Genomic DNA, 19,532 nt, shown 5'->3' with positions numbered 1-19,532 from the left:
TTCCTTCTTTTATTTCTTTAATAATAATAATAATAATAATAATAATAATAATAACAATGATAATAATAATAATAATACATATTATTATTATTGTTGTTGTTGTTCTCTTCTCCTTCCTATTATTATTGTTATTATTATTCTTGCATTTACATGGTGCCCTTCGTGGATCTTAAAGGTGCCGTAATATCCATTTGGAGGTGAATTCTCTAAAAGCACTTTGTTCTGGTGTCTGTCATTTGCAAACACAAAGCACAACATGAAAAGGACAAATACTGTCAAAGAATTATATGAATTGCATATTAAGGATTTTTTAGTTTGCAGCTGGATGCATGATCCAATCAGAAAGTGAAAAGACAAAATCGCATCACACTCAATTAAATCATTTATAACAAGTTAAATATATATTCTATGTGATAGAATTCATCCAGTGCATTATTTGTTGTCCAGTTGTGCGTCCTTTGTCATTGCTCTGTGTATGTCTTTTGTATTAAGTCAAACGGCTGCACTTTGTATTAATCTTAAGAGTAGGATTCGGTTCTCTTCCTGTAAAAGACAGTCTGGTGGCCTTGAATCCCCTGGCATCTTCTAATGTTATCAGGACATACTCCTCTCTCTTTGCTGAACAGCACCTGCGCCGTACCCCTCCGACCCCCAGACGCAGGACGCCCAAGGTCCATGCACTGCCTCTGCGGGCTGGGGGGTGCGCTTCTGGAGGACAAAAATGCGGTGGGGAAATTGTATTAGGCTAATTTGCAGTGGAGCCGCATCCTGCACTTTTTGACACTGGCGTTTGCCAACTAAAGTGATGAAATAATTACATTTTTGTCCCCAGTCTCATTGTGGCATAGTGCTCTTTCTGAAAGGGGCACATCTGCTTTGAACTGCTGTCACTGTACTGCATTAAATACGTGCTGTTCTTCAGTGCAGGCTACCTTTCTGTCTGTGTGTGTGTGTGTGGGGGGGGGGGGGGGGGGGGGGCAGGGTCTGAAAACTGAATCTAGCTATCTCGGTAGTTTATGGGAAATCCATTCTCAGGTTGATTCAGACAGAACACCAAGGACTTCAAAACTATCTACTTTTTTCGATGGTTTATGAAGTATGCTCTCTCTGTCTCTCTCTCTCTCGCTCTCTCTCTCACTCCTTTTTATGCTTCCCTCCCCTCCCCTCCCCTCCCTCTCACCAATTTGGAATATGCCCAATCGTGTGCACCGCGTGTGTGTGCGTGTGTATGTGTGTGTAGGCGTGTGTGTGTGTGTGTGTGTGCGTGTACGCGTGTGTGTGTGTGTGTGTGAAATTTCAAACAGCTGCCAGTCGTTTGTTCCTATAGTTGCTGATGCTGATGAGAAATAGGGGGACTTGACTCATTAAATGCCATTGTTATGATATAGTTCAATGTCTGTTTAAAAAAAAACCACATGAAATACATATATCACCATCCATCTGGGGAGTCTGACAGTACATAAATTGGGCTCCCACAGACATGAGTCAGAGGAAGACACTTCGCATACAGCACAACAGGCTGAATTGCGGGCACCCGATCAACCAGTGGGACACTGTAATCCTGGCAGACTCATCCCTGGACAATGAAAGAGACAATAAGGCATGCTTGCTACATTCTACACAAGCAAAATCTATATTTGAAATCAGACCGCGGGGCCCGTCCATGCACCGGAACAGTGCCTTAACACTGAATGAGACAGTGTTAACCACAGAGCAACCTCATCTCTCAGTTTATTAATTTATTTCCAACTGTCAAAACACACACACACACACACACAATTACAATAAAACAAGCACTCAGATTGGAGTAATGAATGATGGGAACTGTACACATTTTTACAGTTAAAAAAGATTTCAAAGAGAACAAATTGAAACATGTCCTTATCTCATAATTAGATAATAAATAACATACGTTATGGGCTCCAGTGGCATCCCTCTCTCTCAGTTCATACAGAACGGAGTCATGGAACACACCGATAAGAGCTTCTGCATGTTTATGTTAGATTGAGGTGCAAACAAGGTGACTTTATTATGGAGACTAGCTGTGCTGCTTTGTGTGCTAGTCGCATACATTACTTATTATTCATAGGGCTGTAATATTCTGACAAGGGCTTGTGCTTTAATACAAAAGAGAGCAGCATTATTGTGGAGCTGAATGTTCATTAGTATGCCATGCCTCTCGCTTTAAGAACAGCATCCTTAGCAATCCAGTCTACGCAGACCCTGTGTTAAGTATTCATGTGCGTAGAGCTTTCCCTGACCCTCAGTGTAGGCCAGCCAGTCCTGGGGTCACATACAGTGCTGAACTCACCTTTGTGGCACCCCAACACTATCTTCCAGTGGTTAAACGCTGCTGTGGATGTTGCTTTAGAATCTGACCATTTGATTTGTGGATTTCTATTATCTTTTCTGTCTCCAATGTGGAGGCAAAGACAAAGAGAGATAGAGTAAGAGAGAGAGATGGAGAAAGAGAGATAAAGATAAAAAAGAACGAGAGAGAGAGATGGTGAAGAAGAATGATGGCAAGGGGATATGCTTGTGTTTAAGAAAAAAATAATCATAGATTATTTTATATGTGACATGGTTGCCCACTGTAGCTGAACATTTTGCGGCCATTTTGTTCTAACACCCATATTGTCCCCCAGGGGTGCGTCTAGATCGAGTGCGGGGTGGCAGACAGAAATACAAGAGGAGGATGGACACAGAGAGCAGCACCTACCTGGCCCTCACGCTCCCCCCTCCTCCCAAAAAACCACGTGAGTGACCTCTTTTCCCACAATCCATTGCAACGTTACAGGCAACCGAAGACGAGATTGCCTGCAGTCTGATTTTTTTTGTTTGTTTCATAAACCTTGTTAATGCTGTAGATCCTGTGTTTTCAACAGGAGGGTCCTTGAAGGTATTGCAGGGGGTCCATTGATACGAAATGACAATATATAGATTTGTGAAAATATTTTTTTAAATAACCCTTTTTAATTAAACTTATGATGGGATTCCCTGGGATGCCTTTAAGTCTGGATGGGGGTCCCTGGATCAAAATCAGATGAAAAACCCTGCTGCATTTTACTGGGTATTTTTTTATTTTTAACAAGCACGATAAGAACTCATTGTGTCATCTAGCAGGACTTCTGGCCTCAATAAATTGTCAGGCCTACCTATGTCGGCCTGCACTGAAACAGGCCTATAGTTTCTTTATATGATGAGCAACATTTATATGATGACCTAGGAAACATTGGCTTCCATAATAAATTACACATTTTGCATTTGTAACAAGATATGACACAGTTATTAATAATATACTGAGTGTTTATAATCACTGAATGAACCCCCTAAGTTGTGTAGCCTATACCTCTGTCATTTAAACTAAAGTTCTCTCAAGGTTCAGGGATGAATATTACAAAAGTTTGGAGATAAAAGCATTTAACATTAGGAACACGGGATTGTTGCACCTGCTCCGGGGGTTCACATGGTGTAGCAGTAGGGCTGAAAAAATTCCCCCAAATTTTTCTTGGTCTGTCCCCCTCTCTCTCTCTCTCTCTGAATAAACTTCCAATTTTCCTTCCTTTCTCTCCTTCAGTGACTAAGATCGTGTCCCACCTTCTGGTGGCGGAGCCGGAGAAGATCTATGCCATGCCAGACCCCTCCCTGCCCGAGGGGGACATCAAGGCCCTGACTACGCTGTGCGACCTGGCCGACCGCGAGCTGGTGGTCATCATTGGCTGGGCAAAGCATATCCCAGGTAGCGCCGCGCATCTGTCGCACATCTGGACCTCCTACCAATCTAACAAAAAGACACGGAGCATCTGATACACCTCCAAACACAGATTTCGTCTTCTGCAATGACATTATTAATAAGAGGATGCAATAACTGATCTGTTTCATTTGAAAATTAGAGCCATTTGTGTTGTTATTGATATATAATAACATATACATTATTATTATTATTATTATTATTGTTGTTATTATTATTATTATCATTATTATTATTAATAATAATAATAATAATAATAATAATAATAATAATATTATTGGTTAATTAAGAGGGGTTTTTAATCCATTCACCAAACCACTGAAATAGGGGTAGCTGGTCAAACTGGGAGGGCCAGTTATGGAGATTTGGTCAGGACATTTGCGATGTACAGTCTCTCATTGTGATAAGTGCAACAGCATCTTAAAGGCCATTATGAGTCTGGACTACAAGTTAAATATCTTATCTGAAAGATGGTTATCCTACAGCACAGTGAACAGCCACCTAGGCACCGGATTTTATGCTTTTTGGGCTACTGGTACACCATCAATAGTTCCAGTGGAATCTTAATTCTTCCAAGAAGTAATTTGCTGGACTATTCAACAAAAATGCATTGGACTCCCATGTTGGCAAAGCAATTTGTTGATACTGTATGAGCCAGACATTGTGTTTTATTGCAGTGATTGGTCCAACAATTGACTGCTCATTGTAGCTTCATCCATAAGTAGCATTACTGATGCCCATTTCTATTAGGAAACAATTTTTTAAAACAATATTATTGACTTTGTCTTTTGAATTTGCACTCATATTCTGATAGAAGACATAAGTTATATTTTATATAAAATCTAATCACCATGCAGCAAAAATGCAGAAAAAGCACTCTCTCATCATAGTGGTGAAGCAACTAGAGTCAGTTTTGTCTTGTACATTTTAAAACTGTGGTTTGAGTTTTCCCCAGCTGGTTCTTTGAGCACTCCATCACAGTTGCCTGGAAACAGAGTACAGACTATAAAGAATGCCAGTGTAGCGCATTCCTTCACAATGTATGCAATGTCCTGTAGGACCATGACAAATATGATAATATGATATGATAACAAGGCCTAATCCTTTTGGGATCGGTTTGTCCGGTTGGACACTTTTATTAGGCTCTTCTGCCTGAGTACTACTGTTCAGAGGAATCACCGTGCCGATTACCCAGAATGCCTCAGTCCATGTTCCATCCAAAAGGTATTATAGTATGTGCCTGCATGGATAGTGTGCCAGAGCAGCTGCCCCTCGTTTGGGGGATTGGCTGTAATCAGATTGTAGTAGGTATGAGTGGCAACAGGTAATGAGATTAAGTGCCAGGTCCAATTAATTCCCCTTACAGTGCGCTGTGTCAGCACAGGTAGAGCCCAGCTTACTTGGGAGTGGGTCATTACTGATCCTGTGCCATGCTTGGCCTGGTCACTGAGGCCTAAGCCTGTCCAGATGTGTCCTTCAACGAAAAAGGCTTTGTTATATTAGCCTGGTGGCCACCACCACACAGGTTTCGTATCAGTCAAAAATAGACTGAGCTAATGGCCTTCCTATGGGAGTCGTATGTTAATAAACATCAAAGAGACTTTTTTTTAGTTTTGTCTGTAATTTTACATGCACAATACAAGTCAATAGTTGGACTTTTGATGGAGCAAAGTATGTATGCTCATATGTTAACTCGTAGTCAGTTTTAAAACATTGTTTATTGGTAACATTAACAAGTAGTTATTGAACACAAAATAAAGTCAAACAATATCACTGAAACAAGCAGCTAGCAAGTCATTTTGACAGTGGCGGTGTTGTTATCAATGATCATTTAATGATCTTTTTTTTCCTCAAAAGTGCTAGGCATTCTAGATGGAAAAACTGGTGAATGTCATTTTCATCCTTTGCATCCATTTCTTTATGGCCATCCCCTAATCAGAACACTTCTATAAATACATCAGACCTCCAAAACAACGTTCACAGACCAGTGAGTGTATGTGCAACAAAAAAACTAAATATAAATTAATGTGACCCAACGTAGTACCATAATACAAATTACAGATTCATACGGCTAGCATCCATGTAAAAATTTAAATTGTGATGTAACAGTACTACAGTAATTACACACGAAAAGAGTGCTAGTGGATGGGAATAGGAAGGGCACCAAGACAGTCTGAAGAGGTGGGTCTCCAATCTGCATTGAATATTCAATAAGATAAGTTTGAAGCAGCAGTAGCAATAGTTTAATAAAATCCATGACTTGACAAAGCCTGTTTGCCCTCCCTGGTAACTGTTATGCAATGCCTATTATATTCATTTCCCAGAAATGAAGGGTGTTCCTCGGCTTATTCACACTGGGGATGAATAGTCTATCCATTTAGTCTCTGCTGGAGCAAGATTGTTTGCTCTAAGAAGATTACAGGAGGCTTAACCGGCTCATGTGGCAAACTGCAGCCTGCATACCCAGCTAACTGAATACATTTACTATAGTTATAACAGGGCCAACTGGAGGGAACCTAATTGTCTAATAGGCATGACAAGACATACAGACATAGTAAATGTTCCCACAGAAGCACACTGTAAATTCTTAACTGTACTGCATTATACAGTGCAATGAGGACATAATTATGAGACATATAAAATGCATTGTAAAAAAAAAATGTGTGACAGTCATTGCAGATTTTGGGATTTTAATTTGATTTAAGTGTGTGTGTGTGTGTGTGTGTGTGTGCTGTCCATTTTCGGATTCACAAACTCATAGCAATAATAATATTTATTATGAATTGTATTGCTATGTGCCTTGTTAAATTAGCTCTTTAATTTAGAATCCTATAAATAGTAGACATGCTCTTTTTCAAATGTTCACATTTTCTAGTTGTTTTACATTGAATTCAGTGCAAAAGGTAACCATGGGTCAACTGCAGTTTTTGCACATCACCACAGAACAGTCCAAAAGAAATCAATAAAAGCACTTTTGGCAAGGCAGTTACTCGTGTTGCATGTGTATGTTAGTTCCACAGAAATTTTGTGAACCAAGTTAGTTCAACTGCAATCTCAACAACTTTATTGGAACAGTACATCCACCGAGCAGTCTTCTGCCACTCTAATATGGCTATCCTATCTAGAGATGTATTGCATGGAGTGGGGAGATGTACCCAGACTACATTAGGGCCAATAACACTATCACTGTGGATCTGCACACTGAATCCCACTACCCAGCTCTCATGTTCCCTGCCTGCCTGTCACAAAGCCTCACCCTCTTTCGCCTTAATTCCCTCACCGCCCCTACATATTGCATAGCAGAGAGACAATCAAACTACACCATGGAAATTAGCATTCCACTACGGTCTCTGTGCAGCTCTTTGATCACCGAGCAATAAAACACCAGCTGCCTCCGAAGAGTCTGATGTTATGCATAATTTAATATTCTAAGTTGGTCATTTCTGATAAACAAATGGATACTAATCAGTTGCTTATATCCGAATGAAGCGGTGCTTCACTTTGCTGCTCGGAAGCCATTTCATTTCAGTATAATCCTCGCAATCGTTGCTGACAGCCAATATTACTCTGGAGGTATTACCAAAATGTGATTTGTAAAATTGCATTTTATCTTTGTCCTTGCTAGAGGTGAACTATTCATCACATCAAGGTCATTTTACAGTTGGACGCTTTTCCATGTGTTGCCAGGATTGAGGTCAAATTGTTTATGTCAAGAGCTACAATTTACTGTCACTCACACTACCAACAATTTGGTCCAACTTACCAATGCTGTGATAGTATAGAAAGAAGAACGGCTTGGCTGTCCGCTTCGGGCTGCAGATTAAAGGGAAATTTGATTGTGTCCTCCTTACCTGCCAATGTTTGACAGCTTCCCACTGCAGCATGACTCTGGATTTAATTTGCTCCGCAAAATTTCCATGTGACACGAGCTGGATATACACCGTCCGTATTCAGACTGAAGTAGATGCCCACTTTCCGCTATGTTCGCTGTCAAACAGAAATAAAATATGACGATGGATTTATGTTCTGCCACTTAGTCCTCATCATACAATTTACTAATGAAATGATTTATGCATCGGAGACTTTTTAAATGCATCTTAAACTTCCACCCAGTAGGCACGCTCGCCCGCACGCGCACACATATGCACGCACGCACACATGCACACGCGCACGCAATTACAATAAAACAAGCCGTGTGTGGCACAGTACATCAGCCGCACCATATATCTGCACATCAGGGACAGCATAAACAAAAAGACCTCGCTGTTACTTGCACCTTCAAGGTGCTTATGGGCACAGCATACCACCGCTTCATGTGATACAAAACAAGAAGCCTTGCTTCCTTATGACACATTTGGAATTGTCTCGGCGCATACACTTTGATTAAAGGTAAATAGCCTGCTCGGCGCCTTGCTGATAGCAGTGATTTGCACACTCGTGTTCATGTTTAGGGTTAAGATTTATTAAACAGACTCCGGAGAATGCTCGGCTGGATCAAGGCTTGTTTGGTTGGTAGGGACGCGGGATGACGGGGGTGGGGGGGGTCATCTGAGTATCTGACGGTAAGCCATGATTGCTCAGCTCCCCCCAAGAAGAGTTACTGTCTCTCTGCCTCCAAGAACGGAGATTGGAAATGAAATGTGGTGGTGGTGGTGGTGGGGACTTGTAAACAATAATAAGATAATAGAATATGATTGGATGCCATTCTTGGGCCGTGATTCATGAGGATCAGGGGATGGGGTGGTGAGGAGAGTCTGCTGGATTTCTCTGCACTAGGAAACAGCAAAAAGACAATGACAAAAATGGCAGGAGAAATCATCTGCATTTTAGGCCAGTAGAAGAGTGAAAGAGACATATGTGTGTGTGTGTGTGTGTGTGTGGCTTCTTTCTTTTGTGTGATGTTAGCTGAGGGTGAAAAGAAACCTCAAAAAAGAAACCTCTCAAGGGCACATAAACGTGTGTCTAGACCAGAGTTTCTTTTAGTGGGCTACGATGTTCCACCACAGGACTGTAGGTTGTTTCTTTCCAGAAACAACATCAGACCCGAATTTTCTATTCCCCCCTTGTAAGATACTCAGTGTGGTAAAAAGTTAAAAGTGTGAAAGTTGCACAAAAGCGCCTGCCCACACAGAGCTGCCTTCCTCTTAAAGGCAGAGGTCTGAAAGGTAGCCGCCATCAAACGCAGGGCTGCCAACTCTCACACTTTTGGCGTGAAACGCAGGCTTTCGGGCCGTGTCCTCTCCTGCTCTCGCTCTACCCAAACGCACTTCTCGCCGAACGAAAAGGGCTTTCGCTAAAAGCAAAGCCGCTCCGCGATTAAACAAATTATCTATCAGTTTGCAGGACCGAGTGGGTTTTTTTTTTTTTTTTTTTGGTCTGCAGTGCAAACTGAGATTACAGAGAGGCTGTCGATTGGCTACCCGTGTTTGACAGCAGCCCCCTCCCACCGGTCTGCGGTGCGCCGGTCATGCAGTACATCTCACTCCGGCCAAAAGTTGGCAACTCCGGCGCAGGGCGGACGGCTGCTGCGGTGCACTCAATTTAGCGTCATGCTGAGTTAGCCCACACAGAAGCAGCAGGTCAGAAAATGAAGAGGTAGTTATTGATATTTCATTAGAGGAAATCACCTTCCCGCACGGCGCTCATCTCCACTGTCCTTCAGCGCGGTGGCCCGGGCATCGCCTGACCCGGGGAGCTGGGGAGTAACTTCATTACTCCCGTCAAATTGAGTGGAAAAGGTGGTGGGATACCATTTAGTATGATCACTCATGCTCGCAGGAAGAGACAGACAGAGCAAACCGCTACCTCTCCGACTACGGGCTTCTTATTATATCATAAATCATTAAATAAATAACACGAACGCAAATGAAATGGGATGCGCTAATATTTCTTCCCGACCGTACAAACAAAATAATTGGTTCAAAAATATGTATTTGCACTGACAAACAAATTTCTCCCCAATAGACAAATGTAATAATGCATTTTAATTTTTGAGACGCATCATTTTTTGGGAAAAATTTTACCAATGTATGGAGATTCATTTGACAATGACTAGAGGTGCGTTTACGCATCACCTGCCGTGTGTGGAATCGGTTGCGTTCGTTCGTGGATTTTTGAGACGTTCCTCACAGCACGATGTGCACATTTACCCACATTTTTTTTTCACTGAGTCCACTCCAGCCAATCAGCTTTTACGTCATCCTTTCCCTAATGCCCACATTACTACATTATGTTTTTACAAGCGAACGATGCATTTAAACCCATTAGTATTCGAGAGGAGCTGACAAAAAAAAAGCTGTATGGTCAACATGGATGTGTGTCAAGAAAATAAAATGCATTACTACATTCGAGTGCTCCAGAGAAATTTGTGAATGCACGTACACATTTGTGAATCAATCATTTTTATTTGTGAACCAATTATTTTTGTTTGTAAAATACAGAAATATTTGTGAATCTTGTTTTTTTGTTTAAGGTTCATATTATTTATTTAAGCATTTATGAGATAATAATAACCCCATATATGAGCCACTCGCTGGCATTTCATTGTCACATGTAACCACAAGTTTCCCCTGTTTACAATGGGAGGTATAGTGAGTGCGTGGGCTTTCAAGGATGCCTTGGTGTCAATCATATGCAGTAAATGTTTTGCTAATAATATGACATGATTTTGCATCTTAGCATACAAGCGGCTTCATCCTAAAACCTGTATTGTGAGCAGGGTGAGCATCTACTCAATGTGCTGATAAAATTAAAAGGTCAAAATAATAGATAATACCTATTGGACAAAAAGATTGCTTTTGTTATTAAAGTTAAATAAGCATTCAATTAACACACTGTACACAAATAAAATTGCAGGTAAAACTTTGTCATTTAGGTAAGATTTCTGTTAGTTTTGCTTATATATAATTAGAAGGCAGGTCAACTATTACCACATTCGTAATTTGCAGTAAAATGGATAACTGTTTGAGAACAGCAGATCTAAACTCTGTTAGGGCTATATTTTCATAGCCAAAATTTTGGAAATACTAATATTATCTTTAGTTTCCATTTGCTTCTAATGACCCTCTGGAGGTCACCGTGAAGGATCGCCATGAGGGACTAGCACCCCCAAGCTCCCCCAGCCACCCCCGTCCTATGGCAAACATGAAGTCGGGCATGTCCTTCATCACAGTGACAAGGGCCAGTCTGGGCTGAATTAGTTCCCTAAAACGGGTGAGAATGCTACAGGAACCAAGCTTAAAGCAGGAAAGACTCGTGTTTCAAAGTCTCGAACCTTTGTGTTGATGTAGGGCTCTCCGGTTAGCCTTTCAGCTGCGCCACGGATTGACAGTCATCCGTTAGGAGAGGACCATGGACTGAAGTGTATTTAAAAATACACCGCCGCAATACTGTATGCTTTCAAAGGAGGGATATGCTTCGTTGACCCGAACTGACGCCGCTGCAAGAAGCTCACAGTTTAATTGGGCTTCTCTGAATAAAGGAGCTCGGTTCATTTAAGTACGCCCAACTACACCATGTCCTTGCCTTGTCTTTCTATCATTAGTGTAGCTACATCTAACAGCCACTATATATTCTGCTCACTATTTAGTATGACTAATTCATGGGAATCCTTTTTAAAGCGAATGTGCTTTTTCTACCAACTAGCTTCCAAATACTGCCATTTCTAGTATCATACAATATCACACATATTTAAGTGCAATCAAAAACAGTTTCAACATCCTAGATTGCCAAGTTATTAATTTCCCATCTCAGAAGAGGTACCTTAAAGCACAAATCATAATTCTCCAGTAATTGAACCGAGCATTTCTTTAACATGTGGGACACCGCGCTCGCATTGTAATTAAGGGATCCCGATGCGAGTTAGAATCCAGTGCCCGCCAGGTGTGATTTACGAGAGAACGTTCCGCTCCCCCAGGGTTCTCCAGCCTGTCGCTAGGAGACCAGATGAGCCTGCTGCAGAGCGCATGGATGGAGATCCTCATCCTGAGCGTGGTGTTCCGCTCGCTGCCCTACGAGGACGAGCTGGTCTACGCCGAGGACTACGTCATGGACGAGGGCCACTCGCGCCTCACCGGGCTGCTGGACCTCTACGGCTCCATCCTGCACCTGGTGCGCAGGTACAAGAAGCTCAAGGTGGAGAAGGAGGAGTTTGTCACGCTCAAAGCCATCGCCCTCACCAACTCAGGTAAGAGGCTGGCACACTGAAAGAAAAATACACTGGATTAGTATTTGATTGAATTTTTGACAATATGGTTCCACCTAATTTGCTTGCTTTAAATGTACCTGATATATCTGTGTAGCATGCATGTTCAATGCTGAAACATGAAATGATTGCGCTGATTTAATATGGCTGAATACTTTCAATAGTGGCTTCTTTTCCATCCCTTTTTTCTGTGTAACATGTTGAAAATCCACAGAAATCTAGAGCTTTTGAAATCAAAAGAGAATTTCAGATATGCATTTGACATTGTTCTGAAGTTAACGCAAGTAGATGAACACTTGTGTAGGTACAAACTGTAGTCTCATTTCTGTTAAAATGGCACTGGGGGGCATCTGCAGGGTTCCCTCAAAACTGCACAATTCTAGATTGCTAAAACTGCCTTAGAAGTGTTTCCCATTCAAAATATTATTAGTATGGTTGATACATTTTCTCAGTTGTAACTGGCTGCTTTTTTTTATTAGATGGAACAAAAAAACACCCCCGGAGTGGTGTACATTGACAAAATAAGCATTTGGTACAATGTCACCTCACACAGAATTATTATTGAACATTTTATGTTTTTACGTTGAATAATAATTGGATTTTTTTTTTTTAAAACAATTTCACTTTACAGAATAGGTACTACAAATCACCTCAGACTCAATTGAGTTCAGGTGAATATAAGTAAGTAAAGCAAGAGGCTCTAACGATAGAACTTTTTAAATTGGATGCCCTCTGCATTGTGGTATCTCACTTTCCTGCCCGTCTATGTAACAGTAGCTACCGGGCAAGGATGAATCTAGAATTTCACTATCAGAACAGGGGCGGGTGATACTAACGTTAAGCCAAATGGAATGATTTGGAGCCCCTTTTTAATCCGCACCGAGGAGCAGAGGGCATCTTTTCAAGAGAACCTTCCGCGGTGGGTTTAAAAATACTGTACACACTCCCACAAAATGCATGCTTTCGCAGAACAATATGTGCAACCGAGACCTGAACTTGGCAACTGTTTCAGATGGCCTCGGGCTGCATCATGCTGTGCGAATCAAAGTGCCCCATTAATTTTAACTGTCATGTGATGTCCTTAGCTTCTATTGGCTAATTTAGGAAGATGCTATTTGTTTCATACAATTGGATAATAAATTAATGCAGCCATGCATTCTATGGCTTTGATGTAATTGATTTGTTAAATTACCAATGGTTAGGCAGCAGGTTGCCTTCATCAGGGTTGTCTGATAATGCTGCTGATCCTATGTATTTATAACATCTCACTGTCATCATTCATAGGTGTTTTCATTCATGACCAATGATGCAACCAGTAAAATAATTAGCTTAATAATTAGCATTACCACTAAATAAAATGGACTTTGTCTCAGTCACTATCACATGTTCAGCAGTCACTGAAATGAAGGAGGAAAAATTTGTTCCATAGAAAATGAAACAGGAACAACAACTGACCATGTGAGACTCACTCTATTCGCGCAATACCGCTTTTCCAGACAAAAAGCCATTTGAAAACACCACTCTCTGTTGCCTTTAAGTGTGAATGCTTGTAGCTCCCCCAGGTGAATTTGCTGCACCATTCCAATGACAATGTGGCCAATGAGAGAGTGAATGAATCTGTGAGAGAACACTGGGCTCCTTAGTTGCAGGCTAAAATGTAACCCTCGTTTCACAAAAACTTTCTGCAAAATGGCCCAGAGAGAATTTATGCCTGTGTAAAACCACATTGAACGTGATCAATTTTAGGTGAATACTGCTTGAAGGTAGACAATAGGACAAGGGCGGTGCTCTCTCAGTGTAGCATTTCTGTTGTCTTTGTCACCATAACAGAAGCTGTTGGGCATGACAGCCAAGGGAAATTAATTTTGTGAATCGTTAGCAGTGCGGAGGCTGTCAGTGCAACGTGTTAAGCCGAGTGGAATGACTGCTAGGGAGCGTGCAGGGGCAGGGGTGGGGGATTTCAACTGTTTGAGTGTTAAGGAAGTACCTCTATAAGGGTAGCTCACTTTTCAGAGGGAAGGGTCCATACCGTGTCAAAACCTCAGAAAGGGGGGGGGGGGCAGGGGGATTAAGCGTTAAGGATCAACATCAGTAGACCCAGTCTTCAGGTTCGCTGCTGATACGTTAGTGCCAGTACATCACAGCCCACTGGAGGAGAAATCTCCTTCACTACCATGCTGGGACAATGCAGAGTCCTGTCAGACTGCTACACCCCAAAGGGAAAAGCTGTGGAGGCAAAGGAATTTTGTGTCATTTTGGTGTGCCACTTTAAAAACAAGCACAAAACTCTCTTCACAAACAAGTATATCTTTATGAAGAAGGGACTCGGGATAAGCACTTGAATGTTCATTTATTAAATTTAAATGATTCAGTGTTCCTTTAAATAAATAAATAAAAATTATTCTCTGTGGTCCTCCCCACAGCCATTAGAGAGACATTAGTCTTCTTTACAATTTCCTTATCCAGAGTGATTATCCATTTATAAAATGCTGAGGTTTCTTTTTTTTCTTTTTTTGGGAAAAGGATGACTTTCTGGAAGTTGCAAGTCACTGTTCATCTAGAACACTGGTTCTTGAACTTTTTAATATCGGGACCCAAATTCGAAATTTAGTACCTTTCAGGGACCCATCAAATACACATTCTAGAATAGCCTACAGTGGAATACGCATTCATTCTGGGACCCAAGTCATCCATTCCCACAATGTATGTTCTGGGTCCCAACACACAGTTTAAGAAACAGAACATAAAATTGCTCCCTCCATATGTTCACAAATGTATCACTACTCCAACCCCCCAGTCATTATTATACTCTTGTGTCTTATGCCTGCTAAACCTTTTCTGTCCTCCCCCTGCATGGATTTTCCTTTCCTTAACTGTAATTAATATATCCAAAACCTGAAGCTTATCTAGTGCAATGACATTAACTATTATGCCAACTAGCGACAACTAAAATAGCTGAGTTTTCAGTGTCATGATGAATCTTATGGGTTGACAGTTATTTTAGATTCTTCACTTGCTTAGAAGACACCCCTATCCAGCACAATATGCACAGCTTACATTTTTTACATACTGCCCATGAATTCAGGAAATTCATCCCCTGTTCACACTAAACATAGTCGTTAGTAAACTTTTTAGTGTCTAATATGGTAAAGTTCATATACAGCACAGTTCTGGAAGGGGGAACAACTACACTAGTTCAGAATGCTGGAAGGAGGTGGGAAAATCACTTGCTTAGTCCAGCTCATGTGCAAATGAGCATGGGCAAGCATGTACGAATGGCAACCGTAGATGGGCTCCTGGTAGTTGCTGTGCAGTGAAGTCAATTCACTGCACAGATAATTCAAAAGCAGCTACTTACCATGACTTCCAACCAGTTTTACGGTCAGTGTAACATCCAGTTGTTGCAATCCCCTAAGAACACATTGATCAAAAAATAAAGCTGGAAAATGACCTACAGTGAATTAGTGCATTGTTGCAGCACAGCAAGCTTTCCAGGACAGTCGCCATGCTTGTTTAGCACATTCAGTCAGTTACTACGGTTGTCAAGTTAAAAGATGAATTGTGAACCTAGCCGTGCTAGCCGAGACAATTCAGAATTTTGCTCACGAGTGCCCCAACTGGGAGTTGAAACTGCGACCTCTGATTTCTGGGAGCAGTTCCCCAACCTTTATACTACGCCGCTGCCTCTTCCCCCTGCAGATTCCATGCACATTGAGGATGTGGAGGCCGTTCAGAAGCTCCAGGACTCCCTCCACGAGGCCCTGCAGGAGTACGAAGGCGGCGAGCACCAGGAGGACCCGCAGCGAGCGGGCAAGCTGCTCATGACCCTCCCGCTGCTCCGACAGACGGCCGCCAAGGCCGTGCAGCACTTCTACAGCATTAAGGTCCAGGGCAAGGTGCCCATGCACAAACTCTTCCTGGAGATGCTGGAGGCTAAGGTCTGACACAGAGCCCTGTCCAGCCCAGCCGATCCCCTGGTGAATGGAGAGAACTAGATCCCTGCTGGGACGTCAAGGGACTTGAAGGAAGGCTGGGAAAAAAAGAGACAATTCAGTAAGGGTTTAAAGTGCAAACGCAAAATGGATGCATATCAATTTAATATATAATGATGTAATAATAGAGGCTGTGTACAGAGGTGAAAGTTTTGTTGTTGCATTTCATGATTTGCCATGCGCGAAGGACAAACCCCCCGACTCCGTAGAACCAGAATGAGGAACCCATGCCCCCAGCTTCCCGTAGGTTCCTTAACTTTGTGAAACCCTGGTCCTGAAAGCAAAGTGTGCATATGTGTTGTGACGCAACTGAAATGCTAGCTAAAACAAGATTTTTAATCTTTTTTTTTTCTTGTGGAGTTCAAACTTTAAAGGTTTTTTGTGGCATCACGGGTACTCTCTGGCTATGTAGATATTTATCCCAAGTTACATATTCTTAAGAGTCTGTTGCACTGGACAGCTGTTGTATCACTTTCATGTAAGATGGACAAATATGGCCAAACCCCATCCAGACGTGTCTTCATCTGTAACTCTGTAGAGATTTGTGGAAACATCAGAGCCAGGGCAGGGGTATATAGGAAAAGGTGAAAACATGATCTACTTATCCAATGTACTGTAAACCAGCAAAAGTTCTTCTGCACTAACACAGCAATAAGGCAATCTGTTGTATCTTTTGTGTGTTATGGTCCACTGTCTGTCCTTAAACTGTCAAACCCTCCTCTGGGTCTACTGTAAAAAAAAAAAAAATTGTGTCATGTGTGTCTGTGTGCTGGCAAAACTGTTACGCGCTCAATGTGCTGATTCCCATTAAAAAAAAATAGTCAGACGATCTTATTGCCCAGCTTTGTCGCCATTTGCATTTCGGAGAACAGATGACCCCCTGACCAGCGGAAATAAGGACGGCCACTGAGGGGATATCCACAGCATTACGCAGAGTGGTGCGGTCAGAACGCAACCTACGCTCAAGCACTCACCGGCTGTTTGAAAAACTTTTTTGCGTTACAGTGAGCCGAACATAGATGCGGAGGCAAGGTCCTTGGTGCCCGCTGCATCCATCACCGAAGCAGGCTGGGCCGTGTTGCGAGCTGCTGTCACAAGGACAGTCCTGTGGAAATGAAAGGTGTACCTCGGGGACCAGGTGCACACCGCAGCCGCGAATAAAGCTGCAGACGGCAGATGGCTGTCTCGGTTAGCCTCGGACTGTAATGACAGGTTTTACAGGTAGGCCATATGGTGCCCCCTCAGTGGCTCAGCGGTGTCTGCACGGGCGTTCTGGTACCTTACTGGCAGACGGCGTCTTGCCTTGGGCGTAACCGAGGTGCTACTGGCATGTGCAACTCTTAATTACTTAATTTGGTTCAGTTGTGTGGGACTAAAACCAATTTGTGCTGCTCATTTTCGCGTTGTTTTTGACAGAATTCTGTGGGAAGCAAATGTGAACGCTGCAGAAAAGCTTAATGCGATGTGTCACATAATCTAATTGTGGTGCTGTAGTGACTTGATGCTATTTTCAAAGGAAACTAAGACATTCTCTGGAGGAATGCTGGGATCTGTCTTTGAATCTAATTGGCCTTTAGGGTTCTTAAATACTCACTCTTTCACTCGCTTGGAGGTCGACAGGCCTCAAAGCTCATGATAACTTACATTTAATCCAATAGATTGTGCTAATTCAACATAACTGAGGATATTGTATATACTTTAACTGTGTAAAATGGTAACATTTCACATAACAAATATAAAGTGACTTTAATATGATTGTAAACTGACAACAAATATTTCCCATGTGTCGTCTACTCTCTAAGGACCATGGTACAAATGCTGCAGATTTGGTTTATATTTCAACAAAACTGCTTGAATTTTTAGTGCTGTCCAATATCATCTATACCAAGACCAATGTCTGTATCACTTCAGAGAGCCTGCATGGGAGATCAGGCATAAATCCTCATGGATTCACTGGAATGTACGGCAGGTTTAAATTTAGTGGGATACAGCTCTCGCTTATCATATTCCCCCACTAAGCAATGAACACAACTGATCTATAAATACAGCCTATGACTCCAGCAGTGATACAACAAACAAAATGTCACATAAACAATCAAAACTGCACGAAAACCTCAACCCAAAACTCCCCAGAACTGACATTATTGAGGTGAATCAGGAGCTGTAGTACTACTTGTGAGAGCCTTTAATTGCCTGGAGATTTCCTGGAGTCAACAACAGGAAACAATTACCTCACATCAGTCAAATCAAAACATTTGAAGACTATCATATATAGGAATTGCTAGGAGGATTTCAGGTGGTGTGTTGCTTTTGTAATATGCCCAGGGTTGTAAACTGGGAAATCTTCAGATCACAATGGCCCTGATTTTATGGGTATTGGAGCCCTGTACATGGTGGATTTTATGGATTCACGAATCATGTCGTGGTAGACTATATGGATTTTATTGTCATGTCAGAGATATATTTATGGATTTGTATTACACTGGTAATAACATGCTTTTTGCCGTATCACCCAACATATTTTTCTAATGCACACTTTCTCATGGTTTAGTTCTGTCCATGTAGGTCTTACACGCCTTACTGGCTTTATACCATGGAAACCATTTCCATATGCAGCTAATATACAGCACGCTCATATGAATACCAATACTGTACATTTAAAATGAAACAAAGGCGCTACAACAGTAGTATAAATCGCAATAGCAACAGTATTTCTAAAATAGATTTATATCCATAACAGCACTTTGAACACATGAAAGTAAAAGTATATGATAAATGTATTATTATTATTATTATTATTATTATTATTATTATTATTATTATCATCATCATCATTTCCTTTGTCCATGGCAAAAATAAAGGAACATTTCACTTGCAAATAAACACATTGGTAAAGGGATGTATCTTCTACATATGAATTTAAAAAAAATATATCCAACAATATTTATCTTAATGGCATACTATGCAGGATTTTCACGTTGAAAATATTATGAAACAACCATGCTCAGTCATTACTATGATGCACTGGCAATCTGTGTCTGTGTTCACTTCTGCCCAGTCTTTGCTCATCTGTCTGTATTTGTTATTCTAAAAATTGTTCCAGACATTTCTGAAGGGGGATGGCGGCATTCCATCAAGCTATGCAGCGGGAGAGGTATATCACTTTGCTGCAATTGATACACAAAGCTAGACTATGTAAAGATGCAAAAATTACATAAATAAAAATAAAACTGACAATGAATTGATGTGTTTGTGAATATGTGTGCTTACGTTACAGAAAGGCTAAAGCAGACTGAAACCCACTGGTGCTGTACAATCAGTGGCTAGCATACAGTATGTCTGTTCCATCACCACCCTAAGTTAAACCTAGCCATTCTTTAACTTTGCTTCATGTGACAGTGAAGTGGGAGTTTCTTCTGTCGGATATGTCAATAGAGCATTTTGGCAAACTTGTGGCTTCCTGACTGGTATGAATGCAGCTATTGCTGTATTTTAGAAAGAGATGTGATGCCAACAGTCTGCAATACAATGTTATGAAGCTATCAACATACTGTAGCGAGCCAGAGCAAAATATGTAGTTGTTTTG

General features: G+C 41.5%; 1 protein-coding gene across 1 annotated transcript in view; it reads left to right on the top strand.

The window, feature by feature from the left end:
- The window catches only part of LOC135257087 (steroid hormone receptor ERR2-like), a 48,664-nt gene extending 29,477 nt beyond the window's left edge, over positions 1-19,187 (top strand). The window contains exons 4-7 of the mRNA XM_064339509.1: positions 2,646-2,756; positions 3,578-3,739; positions 11,667-11,936; positions 15,654-19,187. Of these exons, the coding sequence (XP_064195579.1) occupies positions 2,646-2,756; positions 3,578-3,739; positions 11,667-11,936; positions 15,654-15,898 (788 nt within the window). The 3' untranslated portion in view covers positions 15,899-19,187. The remainder of the gene's footprint in view (positions 1-2,645; positions 2,757-3,577; positions 3,740-11,666; positions 11,937-15,653) is intronic.
- The last annotated feature ends 345 nt before the right edge of the window (positions 19,188-19,532 follow it).

The sequence above is a fragment of the Anguilla rostrata genome, chromosome 6, assembly GCF_018555375.3.
Source record: "Anguilla rostrata isolate EN2019 chromosome 6, ASM1855537v3, whole genome shotgun sequence".
Taxonomy (NCBI): Eukaryota; Metazoa; Chordata; class Actinopteri; order Anguilliformes; family Anguillidae; genus Anguilla; species Anguilla rostrata.
The sequence above is the reverse complement of the archived record's forward strand: the minus strand, read 5'-3'. Positions and strand labels throughout refer to the sequence as shown.